Source organism: Leptonotus elevatus, chromosome 18 (genome assembly GCF_054856555.1).
Source record: "Leptonotus elevatus isolate MCC_2025b chromosome 18, RoL_Lele_1.0, whole genome shotgun sequence".
In the NCBI taxonomy this organism is placed as follows: Eukaryota; Metazoa; Chordata; class Actinopteri; order Syngnathiformes; family Syngnathidae; genus Leptonotus; species Leptonotus elevatus.
The window spans coordinates 17,621,154-17,634,187 of NC_141256.1; the positions used below are offsets into that span (position 1 = coordinate 17,621,154).

The window sequence follows — 13,034 nt, forward strand, 5'->3', positions numbered from 1 at the left end:
AACAAATACACTAGAGCTGCAGCCTGCAACTAAAATATTATTTTAATAATTGAGTAATCAGTCTCTTATTTTGTTGGTCAATGGAATAGCCTACTCATATATATATATATATATATATATATATATATATATATATATATATATATATATATATATATATATATATATATATATATATATATATATATTTATATTTTAAAAAAGTTGTAATTTCCATCCAATTTCAAAACAAAAAAACAAAAAATGTATCTGAACAATTCATCGATTATAAAAAAGAAAAGAAAAGAAGTATAGGCTAAGGCTATTAATAATCGAATAGTTGCCGATAAATCATTGCATCTAAAATACACATTTAAAATGTTTTATTTTCAGTAAAGTTTCCTATTTCTGACAGCACATACATTTGAGATTCACTTACGATGAGTGTAAAAAAACAACATAAGAATCTTAGGGTCCAATTAATTGTGATGGAAAAACGGTTGTGATTAAAGTAGAAAGTTGTTTTTCTTGAAATGAATTTGGGGTGGGGTGAATTTCAAAACATGTAGCTTGACTTGAAGTGGTGTCTGAGATTCGTGGATCAAATGAAAGACAGTCCTTCTATCGAGGAAATGAGCCTGTTGATACAAAATAATGAAAACGTACTTTTTAAAAACACATACCGATAAGGATCAAGCATTAAAAACAAAACAACAACAACTATCTAGCTCATTGAAAAGGTTGAGGTTGTTGTGGTTGTTGTTGAGGTATTCCGTGTTTTTGGCTTGCAGGTAAGAAGACGATTGGCCTTGTAATATGGCCAATTTCTTCATTGTCACAATTTAAAGCACCGGAAATGATGCTTTAAAGTGCAGTTCCAACAGCATTCATGGCAGCGTTTCCTGTACGGTTCCCGCGCGTGGATTGCCGCTCATCATCAGCACTTGAGGGCGCCCGTTGACAAAGCGAAGCCCCCCCCGTTGCTCTCCCTCAACGTGTCCTTGTGTCTGGCCTGGACCAGACCGAAGACGACGCCCGCCAGCGTCATGCGGCCCTCCATTTTGCCTCCGGGGCGTCCGTCCGTGGCGGCGTTGGCTCGCTTGCTGCGCATGGTGCTGATGAAGTAGGTGCGCATCTTGCCCTGGTACTCGCTCACCTGCGCGGAAGGACACACGTCACATTGCCTCAGACAGGCGAGTGGACACTGAATGCACCACGAGGTGGCCCCGTCGCGTTGCTTTCCAAAGCATCCTGCACTTATGACAGTCAGTTCATAAGTTACTCAGTCTGTGAATTAGTTTGTTCAATCAGTCAGTTAGTTAGCCAATGAGAGGTCAGTCTGTGAGTCGGTTAGTGAGTAAACCCTTCAGTTAGTCAATCGGTCAGTGAGGTAGTACGAGTCAATTTGTCAGGCAATTAGTTAATGAGACAGTTGCTTAGTTTGCAAGTCCGTCCGTCCGTCGGTCACATGCTTAGTAAGTCGATTCATTGGTCGTTCGTTGAGTACAGTCGTGGGTCATTTAGCTAGTCAGTGAGTTAGCTCGTTTTGAATTGGCGTTGCCACCATTAAGATTGACGCGTACAGTATATTCCATGATGACTTGACTACCACGGTCCCCGTGCGCTTTATTGAGCAACCGTCCCACATCCAAGCAAGCAATCGGAGCAAGCGGAGATGGTCCACGGGCCTTTGGCCGCACTCACCCCCTTGACAAAGATTTCCCCACGCAGCTCCAAGACGAAGCCCCACTCTGCCAGAATCCTGCGGGTGACCTCGGGCACCTGGATGCGTCCGCTCACCCCCGTGCTGTCCATGCGGCTGGCCAAGTTCACCGTGGAGCCCCAGATGTCGTACTGCGGTTTGCTGGCGCCGATCACACCCGCCACCACCGGCCCGTGGGCGATGCCTAAGCCACGGATCCCGGTCACATACAGCGCGGCACGACGCGTCTGCGCCACGAGAAGCGTTTGCGGACACGCGGTCAACGCAGCCCGCGGACGCGCTCGGCGACTTACCGACACGCAGCTGAAAGTCTTTGGCAGAGTGCCGGTTGATCTCCTTCAAGGTCTCTTGCATCGCCAACGCAAACAGAACCAGTTCGCTCAAGTGATTCCATTCGTCCATCGACGTCTGAAAAAGACGGACGGACGGAGTCAGACAGCAGCGCATGGATAGGAAGGTTAGCGGCGTGTCTCTCCCACCTGTTTGTCCGGCGCGAGACCGGAGGCGGCCATATAGCAGCTGCCTATGGTCTTGATCTTCTCCACATAATGGAAGTAGGACTCCTCCAGCAGCTAGAACGGAAAACTTTTACTCCAGACCAAAGGCATCGTTTCAATTTGTTTACACAGAACAGGCGTACGCCATTCTTTTTGACACTCGTCTGCTCCTTGACCTGCGCGCACTCACGGCTGGCAACGAGGCACTCTAAATGCTGGCTGGCAAGTTGGACCCAAAACAAAAAATCTCCATCCTGACTCGTTTGTCTTTCCCTCCATGGCCTGCATGCACTGACAACAAGGCACTCTAATGTGCTATCGTAAGAGACGTTTTGAGACATCTGAGTACTACATCGTGTTCTGTCTTTGCATATTCTTCAATAATTGTCAAACATTTGGAATCTGTTTTGAAGCACATTTCCATCTTCAATCTTAGCCCCAACGAGGCAAAACACCAAACCCTGAAGCGGAAATTCTAACCTAAGCCTAGCTTCCATTTGGTGCTAGCGCTAACCCCAACTAAAAACCCGCCTTGACCTAAGCTTAACCTTAAACCAACCTCATTAAACATCTGTCGCTCGCTCACCTCGTCGAAGCCAGCGATGATCTCGTTGAGGAGTCGGAGGCAATCCACGCCTTCATGTCCGATCTCCTTTTGCTCAAAATACTCATTGAAGCCGGCAATCGATGCAAACATCACTCCCACCTCATCGTAGGACTGCGAGTAAAGCTCCTGCAAACAAAACAGGACTCTTCGTTGCCTGCACACGATGGATTCAAAAATGCCATTGCTTCGCTTCAAACAGCAACGACAATTTGAAAACTTCTATCCAATCAATGGCATTTGCATTCATTTCAATGCTGGCGGACGATTGAAGAAAAACAAGAAAAAGATTGCTGCAAAGAAGAGCACAAGGCAGGGAGGGTCGGGCCAACGAATAGCGGGGGGAGGCGGCAGAGCGAGGTTGAACGCGCACCTCATCGTTCTTGCTGCGGTCCAAGAAGTGTCGGGCCACATGCACGGGCAGAATATTGTGCAGGAGACATTCATTGTGCTCCCGCAGCTCCCTCATGTCCTCCACTTCCTGCTGAGCCTGAAGACGCCACAGGAAGTCCTGCCTGGCCGTGGCTTCCCACTGCGGAGCAAATACAAGCGGCACTCGCTCACCTCAATTGCCCAGAAATTGACAATGTCAGCAGTACCTGCCGTCCGTTGTAGAAGACCGCCACGATGAACATGACCAAGAGGAGGATGGCGATCCCTTTCCTCCTCGCATAGTGAGACCTGTGCAGGTTTGGAACACACAACAACAACAACAACAACAACAACAAATCTCATTTGGACTGATAAAGACACTCGCTGGACACTTCATTAGGTACGCTAGCACTAAGATAACAACTAAAACCATCCTTTTCAAAGATAACTATGATTATTTATTTGAATCCTCACACTCACAACATTGAGGCAAACGTGCTAACCACGAGCTCATCAAGCTGCCCGGTACTCGTTGGACAATCAGCCAATCGCATCATCAGCCGGGGGACATAACCACCCACAACAGGTCCAAATCTGTGATATATTTCATATAAACCTGGACCCAGAAACACTAAAGAACAGGACTGCCCTATCTTAACACCATTTTATGGCCCTTGTCGATATCAAGAATGCTCAGCATGCAGTTACTATGTAACCATATCCAAACATCACAATCCGATAATGATCACGATATAGTGGCAAGGTTGGCGATATCAAAACAAAAAAAGAAGAAGCTCATATTGGAAAAAAAGAAGCAGAATATTGTGTTTTTGTACATCATAGTGACGCAGAAATCGACTTGGCCATATCATGTCATGTCACATGTCACTGTCATGTGCTCCGACTGGCACAAAGTATCTACGCGCTTCACCGTGCTGTGTTGGGCCAAAAGTCCTGTTTTTATACAGAGATGCTGACAAATATTTGCTGCTATGACTGATTTATGGGAGTCATAACTGCCACAGTGGCCAAAACATTCCTAATTCAAATGAAAGTGCACTAAAGTAAATTAACCACCAGTGGGTGCTAGAACTGCACACATGGATACTACATCGCTTTTTTAAACAGATGAGCCGCCTTTAATATCGTGACATGACGATATTGTGCTCATTTAAATATGGGGAAATTGCGATATTGTGGTTATGGTTGCATCCCTACTGGTCTCCGACCTGTGCGTGACGTCCTGGCGCGCGAGACTGAGGAAGGCCAGGTGGATGAGGTAGGAATAGACGGCCACGGCCAGCAGCAGCACGGCCAGCTTCAGCAGCGAGTTGAGACGAAGAAAGACGGCGCACGTCACCATGGCGATCACGCCGCTCAGCACAAACACCTGAAGAAGAGAAATATATTCAAGCTCCAAGTTTGGAAGGACGTGCACTTCTGCGAAATGAGAACAATTACCTCCGGGTACGAACACACAGTGAGTGAACGCGAAGCCACGTTTGCCCTTTCCATCTCGTGAGCCAATTCCGTGTCCGTGAGAATGCACCACAGCTAAACGCATACAAAAAAGTCAGCAAGGAAACGATCGCCTCTCTGTGCACTTTCAGGTGACCTCTCACAATGTCGGTGGAGGCTAAACCAAAGTTGATGACCACAGCGGTGAGGGTGAGCGTGTTGCGAGCGCTGTTGTTCTCATGGATCCAGCAGCACAATTGCTGCAGTGTGGCGGGACTCCACTTGAACTCCTCCGCAAGCACCAACAGCAGCAGCAGCGAGTAGGTGAGCAAAAACAGGGAAAACTGCAGGATGGCTGGAATCAGCCTGGGGGGGGGGGGGGCAAGGAAATGATCAAAAGCAGACCTCAGGAATGAACATTTCAAGATTCATCGAGAGTTGGCAATTCCCAACCTGGGGGCGGGGATGAGGGCCTGGGCGGCCATGACAAAGAGGAGCAGGATGAAGGAGCAGAGCAAGTTGGAGTTGAACATTTCGTCTCTCATCTGGGAAAACTGAAGTCATTCACAAAAGAGGATTGCATGTCAAACACCATTAGCACAGACATTTACCGTACATACTGGACACCGCATAGACGGTGGACTCATGAGCCCATCAAGCCCCAAACTCTTTGCCAGGAAGCAGGCAATTTGCCAGAACAGAATGTCTTTGTAAGGAAGGGAGCAGCACGGTGGACAAGTGGTACTGGACTCCAGTTTGCAAGTTCTCCCACTGCATGTACGGGAGACTAGCGCACATTCCACAAAAATCACCCAAAGTCAGCTTGATGCTGTCTTGCTAAGATTGCCATTTAAGATTCAAAGTGAATGGAGGTGTCTAACATCTAACTAAGGTTGTGGTGCTCCAGATCTTCCTCTATGACACAGAGAAACCAGTGACTTCATACGTAGATTGTATTTGTACGGTATCCAATTCCTGAGGAAAACCCTTGAGTATCGATGTGACGACCTAAGTGGGACTTCTATAACGTGTCAAAGCCATCTAAGACAGGATGATCACGTGGCAGAGTTTCAGGAGCCCGGATAAGAGGTCTGGAGTCAGAAAGGGCATCGGTCTGTAAAAAAAAGGAGAAGGCTTGGGGACCCTGAATAGGAAAAAGCCAGGAAGAGGAAGAAAATCCTATTCCTGGTGACCCCGAAGTCACCTGGATCAGACAGATTGCCTCCCTATCTCTCACACTCCTTCTTTCTAGGTCTTCCGGGAAGTCTCGCGCTGGTGGGAGACATGCTTGGAACACCTCCACAAGGATGCGTCCGGTAGCAGTAGCCACGGACGCACTGTGAAGGTAACTCAATTCATATTTGCAATCTTGTCCTTTCGGTCACTACCCAGAGCTGCGAACAACAACACAACAGTCCAATACAGCATCCGCAGACCAAGGAACGCCGCCCCTCACGCCTCACACCAAAAAAGCATTGCCGTCTAAAAAAAAAAATCGACATCCATACCTTGTCCTCAATGTGTGTGTCCTTGAAGACCAGAGACAGAGGCGTGATATGTTCCTTATGCATACGCTCGCTGCTGCGAACCTCGATGGCGTGTTTGATGCGTTGGTTGATTTCCTTGGAGGTGGACGGCCAAATGTTGGGCAGCGATCCATTTGTGAACGATGCCAAGATCTACAATGAAATATGCCATGGATCAGATCGGTGCAGGGAGGGCCGCCAGGCCACCGGTGCTGTCAACAGAACGTACACTATTCATGTCAATGGCGCTCCCGAAAGGAATTTCGTGGGCCCGACTAGTTTTCTGGACTTTGCGAGGCTCGTTGTGCTCGTCGATATGTTTGTCCTCTTGAGGACAAATGAGAAACGTGGCGATGTTGTGTCGCCGCAGGAACTCGTTCCTGTCAGCTCCATGCCCGTCCTCGGTTTTGTAGGTGCCTTCGAGGCAGTCCAGGGTAGCCTTGGAGATGTGGATCCGCCTGTTGAGGTCAAGAAAATCAGCGGTGAGCTGCAGCGCTTCCAATGAATGCTCTCCAATTGTACTAGCGAGCAGGGAAAATCCACACCCCGGTATGCCGCCTGCCTCCAGCATGTTGGCAATGCCAACATCCCAAGACCAAACGTCAAACTGCCATTTCTGGAGACCCAGCACCCCGCACAGGACAGAGCCTGAATGGATGCCAATCCGCATGTCCATGTTGAAGTTGAGCTGCTTGCGGACAGACCTGACATCAGCAAGATGGAACGGGATCAGACGTGTTCCAGTAGCAACCCATCAAGAATCGGACTGACCGTATGGTGTTGATCATAGCCAGCCCCATTTCCACGCAGTGGCGGGCGTGGGCACGCTGAGGTTCTGGGACCCCGGACACACAATAGTAACAGTCCCCAAGTATCTTTATTCGCAGGCACTGGTGCTCCTGTAACACAGACAAGACCAAGACGACAAAGTAAATGGAAGCAAGATCTGAGGAAAATTCGGCTCAGGTTCTTACCTCGGCCAAACGGTCAAAGCGTCCAAAGAGCTCGTTGAGGGTTCGGACCAAATCCTGAGCTGACAAGTTCATGGATAACAGAGTAAAGCCCTTGATATCTGCAAAAAGGATGCTGCAGACAAGAGAAACCAACATCAAGACCTGACAGACTAGCTCCATAAGAAATCAGGTTCTGTAAAAAAAATGCCGCTTTTGTGCTTACCTGACGTCTTTGTACTGGTGAATGTAAATCTTGTGAAACTCTTGAGGAATAAGCTCATCTTCCATCGAACTCATGTCGGCAATCATTTCCAAGGCTACAAACCGGGGCAAGATGGACAACACTAGACGCTCCTATGGTGAAGAAATGTGAGAGAACATGAAGGCCAGATATCATCAGATCCTACCCGGTAAGCATTGCTAAAATGCCGTCATCCGACCTGTCTCTGGTTCTCCTGCTCCAGCTTGAGGCGACCTTCGATGCAACGCCGCGTTTCTAGGAACACCTGTCGCTGCGAATGATCTGTCAGGTAGTGAATGAAGAATCCGGCTGTGTTCATGCCCAGGTACAGAAGGCCTTTGGCAAAAACCTACAACCCAAAAAAGTTTCACTTCGTTTACCTGCACGAATGTCCAAAGTATGAAGAACGAGGGTCTAACGCTTGAAGAATGCTTCCCTCACCTTTCTCAAAAGTACGCTATCGTTCTGGAAGCATATGATCTCCACTATTAGATGCAACGCCGACGTCAGTGAACCGGCACACATGGCCCACAGAAGAGGTAACGGCAGCAGCGTGTACGTGGCAAACAGCGAGAACAAAAGGTACCAGGACGGGTCTTTTTCCAGCCCGTATGCCAGGCCTCCCAGTACCTGCGCGGTCTGCGACAGCCAGCTGGCCAGGCCGGCGTAATGAAGCCACCTCGGCGACATGGAGTCCCTAAAGGTTAGCACGACAATGCACAGCGCGATGGCAAACACCATGAAGGCGCACGTCAAGCACCCTCGTAGGGGTTCCGTCACCTCCTCAGGTGCCAAAGCCAGGTACAAAACCAGGATTTGCAGCTTGGCCATAGCATCGATCACATTGGTGATGGCTAAGGAGTTGCGTCTTTGGTGAGAAGAGTGTTGCTGGTAGAGTTTTTCCAGGTCTTTTGACTTAAAGGTGTGCCTCAGGGTGGGTATGTAGATACCGTGAATAATGCGGCCCCAGTGCACAAAGAAGTCGGCGTCGCTGGCGTACTCGTTCCCGCTCGAGCCTCCCATACTGTGGCTCATAGAACCACGGAGGTGGGAAGGGTGGACTCGAAATGTGGACGAGCGCCGCTTGACTCCACGTGAGGCCTTGCTGCGGATCTGCCGGTTGATTTCTTCCATGTAGGCGTCCGTCACGAAGATTTTGCGAGCTGGCTCCACGCCCACCTGTCACCCAGAGTCATGAAATACTGTTTAGTTCTTCCAAGAACCTGATTGAGGACAACTGCGGGAGCAATCGTTCACCTGAGCGTTGAGCTCCTGCTGGATGATGATGTGCTTGACAGCATTCTGCCACAGCATCTTTTTACGCCGGAGCCCCGGGGACAGGGTGGCCGTCAGGCAAGGGGGCTCGCGCAGTTCCATCGGGGAGACCTGAGTTGTCTCTGAAAAAGTCACCATAGCACGGAGCTGGCTTCAGTCGCTGGCGTCGTCAGATCCAATCAAGACGCTGGCCTGGACGAGGCCGAAGACCTTTTGGGTGAGAAAAATGTCATTCAGTCACAAGGCATAATCACCTCTCGTGCTCTTCAATTGCATGTTCTGGAACATTCTACCTTTTATACTGAATGACTTACTGAGGCAATAGGAAACAATGACCAAAGTGCTGTTCTGTGTGTGGAGTCCCTCAGAGCTCAATATCGGGTACCAAACCTTTTGTATCTATTGTCATGACATGCATGTATGTTTCTGATATTTTATTTGCAATTGAGGGAGGAAAACTACCAAATCTGAAGAGCAAACTACAAGAAAAGGTCATGGGTGGCCCGATGTATGACTCTAAACACCAAATTGAAGAAATGTCCAAACATGAAGCAGTTCAATATGAAGTCAAAAACACGACTCTTGAGTTACAGAGGAAGGTATTCAGTTTTTGTTCAGACGAAGAGACAAATGAATTTTCATCTTCATTGACATTTTTGAAATAAATACTAGTTTCTGAATTACAAACAACAAAAAGAGCAGCAAAGCGGGACATAGCAAAGACCTATTTTCACACGGGGACACGACAGTGTGCAGAAGACCAGATTGGACCATCTGCTTGAGTCCACGTGCCGCCAGAAGCTTCTGAATCTGGTGGCCAGATATAGACATGAGCTGGCTAATGCCCCACAGTTAAAACTCCTCCAGGTGGCTCTGCTTCCAAATGTAAGTCACTCCCATTGTCACCAGGCCGCTTCCCGCACCGTCTCTGAATACAGACCTCCCTAATATAGCAGAACATGTCCTACCGTCTTGACCTGCATTTTCAAGGATGCACTTCCATAGATTACAAAGGGTTGCATGGGTCAACACAAGTCACGCCCGCCAAACTTACCTGTACTGTTTTGCATTTGCTGTATCCGCTGCCACTCGTGTTCAGGTTTAGCCTCGATGTCGGCAGCCGGCCCGTCACAATCCATTTTTCCCGGATCGCATAGCGTACGATCCATACAAGGATGCAAAACTTCTGGCAGAATCCAGCAAACGGGAAAACAATGTTCATAAACAATCAATGACTTTATCCAAAACGGACTAACATGGGAGGACAAGCGTGTGGTCGAGACGGAGAACGTGGAGTGCTTCCGGCAGGATTGTAGATCAGCACCTGTTTGCAAAGGAAGTCCATAACTGTCAGGAAGCAGCGTAGCGCCACTCAGGAGTGAAAAGAGGATTAATTAGTCAGCAGCCATTCTCTCGGCTCTGCTCGGCAAAGCTCAGGCCACTCTCTCTCTCTCTCTCTCTCTTGCTCTCTCTCTCTCTCTCTTTTACCCCCGCAAGTAAGGCGTTTATTTCAGAGGTTGCCTTTTTTTTTTGTACAAATGCTTGTGTGATGGTGGAACCATAATAAGCAGATGGAGCTGCAGCTACTGCACCTCTTTACTACATTTACGGGACGAGTCAAGTAAGAAGCATGTTTTTCAATGTGATGTTCACAAATATGCTTTTCTTAATTATTGATTGGACTTGAGGAAAGGCAGAAAGTGCTGCACCAAGATCTCCATGGCCTGTAAGCCGGTTCCAGTACAACACACAAAAGCTTGTCCAACACGATCCCATCTGTCTCAATGTGACAGCAGCTCAGACCAAGGCGACTGAGAAGCGTACCTCTAAAAATAGACCCGAGCGGACCTTAAGGCAATTAGCCCGATTATTGCCGTCCGCAGCCATGTTGGTATTACACTTGGCACAAATGTGTTCGGCAGTTTAGACAGCTTGGCCAAATGTGTCCAATATTGCCAATTTGGGGCAAAATACGACCGATGGCCGAATAGACGCTCTCTCATTTTTTTAATGTTTTGTTTAAAAATTCTGAAATGCCTTAGTTTAATTTGAATCATATTTTAAAAAATAAATGTGTTTGGCTTTATCACTTGTGTTTTCTTGAACTCATGTACAATTATGAGCACAACTGTGTTTGTTTAAGTCGGTGCAACTTGCAAATAGGTTTGTCAATCATCTTTACTACACATTGTACACGTTCTGAACCAGTGTCTGAGAAAAGTTCTTTTTTTGGGGTGATATTTGATGTTTTTAGAATTGTACAGGCCAGAAATAAAAAATTGCACCGGCCGTATGCGGCCCCCGACCCGGCCTTCGGATGGCTCGACCTGTGAACTTGACAAGCCCTGGCAGCTAATTGGTATTGAGGCAAATGTCTTTGGCTGCGCGCTAATCAGCTCACTGTCAAACAGGCTGACACTTTTGCCTCCATGAGTGCTGCTGAGCATAGCGCTTTTTAATTTGTCTTTGGCTTTGTTATTAAGGACAAATCGTACTGTAAATGGCCGTGGTACGTAATAGTGCTCAAAATGACTCCAAACTCAGAACTGCCAGGCGGATGTGCTAATTAATGGCTTACCCACCATGCTGCCCAGTAAAATCATAAGTACTGTAAATACAATGTTAGCAATTGTATGAAAAACCATTGTAGGCAATAGAGATAAAACAATCAAAAGGAGAATAGTATGAGGTGCCATATATAGGCCCAAAACAACATGAACCTCTCAACAACAAAAAAACACACACACAAAACAAACAAACAGCCCTCACTGTGAGTTATTGTTGGTATAGTGTATGTGAGAAGTGAGTGTTATTTTGGCATGTACAATATGATCTTGTGTAGGAAGGTACAGCAGATCGTATGGAATTTGATTTCTGCCCAAAACAAATAAAACGTCTTAAATTGAAAAAGAAGAAGAAAAAAGACTGATATGAATGAATCTTTCAGCAAATGAAAGCACAGTAAAAGTAAACTCCTTACTTGCAATGACTATATTTGTGTAAACGGGTAAATCTAGATTTGTACTACTATTATTTATCATCATGCCTAATTATTGTTACGCCGGGGCGCCGTCGTAAAGCGAGACGTCTATAAAGAACACTTCCGGTAGTATCATCCCGACTCACTGCTGCCATCAAGTGGAGGGGAACGAAAATCAGCATTCGCAAGCTTGGAACTTGAATTTAAATACAACACCGATATGATGTATCCATGACCTTTATGTTTCACTCACAAGGTGATTTGAATTGATTTGAGAGAATTTTGCTCGAGAAGCATTGCTTTTTGTGACGTCTATCCGCATGAAAGTGAAGTGCATGTATTCAAATGAGCTCCTTTCAAAGTCGTGCTGGGCTGACTCACGTTTACCGGTGAGCGAGTAGCGCAGCTGTGCGCTTGTATCGCTTGCTCGCTCGCTCGCTTGAAACAACAAAACACTTTATTTATTTTTTTCCTGGCTGGTGGAAAGCCCAACTTCTCGAAAAAGAGTCGCTACACGTTGTCAATTATCGTCATTTAATGGTGAGTAGTAATTTAGTCAATGTTGACAGTGGTTGAGATGGTTTAGTTAATGGTTAGCTAAGCAGAGCTTGGTTAGTGACACACTATCGATGACATTTTTATCGTAGACACGATTTCACGTGTCTATGACGGTAGTTCTGTTGACGGATAAAGCAAAACGAATGTTTTAAAACACCGAAGGTGTGCAAATGTAAACTAAAATGACAAGCCAAACACAGCCACGCATTTACTATACAGTACTAGCTAGTTCTCATTCACTATTTCGGTCAGAATACTTCAACCGCATTAACGTCGTAATGCGTAAACGACAGTATACATGTGCGATACATATGTATATATATTGTCATGTTCTTAGTGACGTTAGCCTGTTCACATAGTCGGCTCATTTTGGTTTACCCGCGACTTCCGCAGGCCAAGGGACATCCCGCGGTTTTCCTGAGTGTCCAAGGCCGGCGTAAGCGTCAGTCAGGGCGCCCGAGTGTCTGACTCCTTCCCGCCTCTGTGACGCTGGAGGTGCACCGCCATCTTGTGGCTGACATTCAGCATGACAGGTGAGCCATAATGGAAAACTCAAGCAAGCCATAACATACCTCGCCATGTTATCTGGTTTCCACTCGCATTCCACAAACACGTATGTGAGTTTTGGAAGCGGGAATGTGAGCGACCAGTCCTGCAGGGTTTACCGGCATCACCTCTCGCCACAAGACAGCCGGGACAGGCCGTCCAGTGACACGAGTGATAGACAATAGATGGATGGAAGTGTCTTTGTCTCCAGACGTCAGAATTTGTACCATTCTGGTCACTCTTATGCTGCTCAAACCAGCACTTTTTCATTTTTCTTCTTCTTCTCTTGAACTATGTAATCAAGTCACCCAGTTTACATTCA

General features: G+C 47.1%; 1 protein-coding gene across 1 annotated transcript; it reads right to left on the reverse strand.

Annotated features, from left to right (window-relative positions):
* Positions 1-178: 178 nt before the first annotated feature.
* Positions 179-10,007, reverse strand: LOC147159019 (adenylate cyclase type 8). The gene is made up of 21 exons (XM_086060871.1): positions 9,683-10,007; positions 8,611-8,838; positions 7,795-8,532; positions 7,553-7,702; positions 7,336-7,466; positions 7,134-7,245; positions 6,931-7,058; positions 6,705-6,863; positions 6,389-6,617; positions 6,142-6,312; positions 5,087-5,187; positions 4,798-4,999; positions 4,637-4,729; positions 4,405-4,565; positions 3,403-3,484; positions 3,177-3,335; positions 2,786-2,932; positions 2,182-2,274; positions 1,996-2,110; positions 1,684-1,886; positions 179-1,135 (listed from the first exon to the last, which is right to left on the reverse strand). The coding sequence occupies exons 2-21, from the start codon at positions 8,764-8,766 to the stop codon at positions 917-919; spliced, it is 3,549 nt and encodes a 1,182-aa protein (XP_085916997.1). The 5' UTR covers positions 8,767-8,838; positions 9,683-10,007; the 3' UTR covers positions 179-916.
* Positions 10,008-13,034: the final 3,027 nt, after the last annotated feature.

Bases quoted from the DNA above. Each gene is read 5' to 3' on its own strand.
- LOC147159019 (XM_086060871.1), bottom strand. From the start codon at position 8,766: ATGGTGACTTTTTCAGAGACAACTCAGGTCTCCCCGATGGAACTGCGC. The intron at 6,618-6,704 runs GTGTGGATTTTC...TGACCTCAACAG, and splicing joins GAGGCAGGCGGCATACCGGG to GCGGATCCACATCTCCAAGG. The intron at 1,136-1,683 runs GTGAGTGCGGCC...CCTTCCGCGCAG, and splicing joins GGGAAATCTTTGTCAAGGGG to GTGAGCGAGTACCAGGGCAA.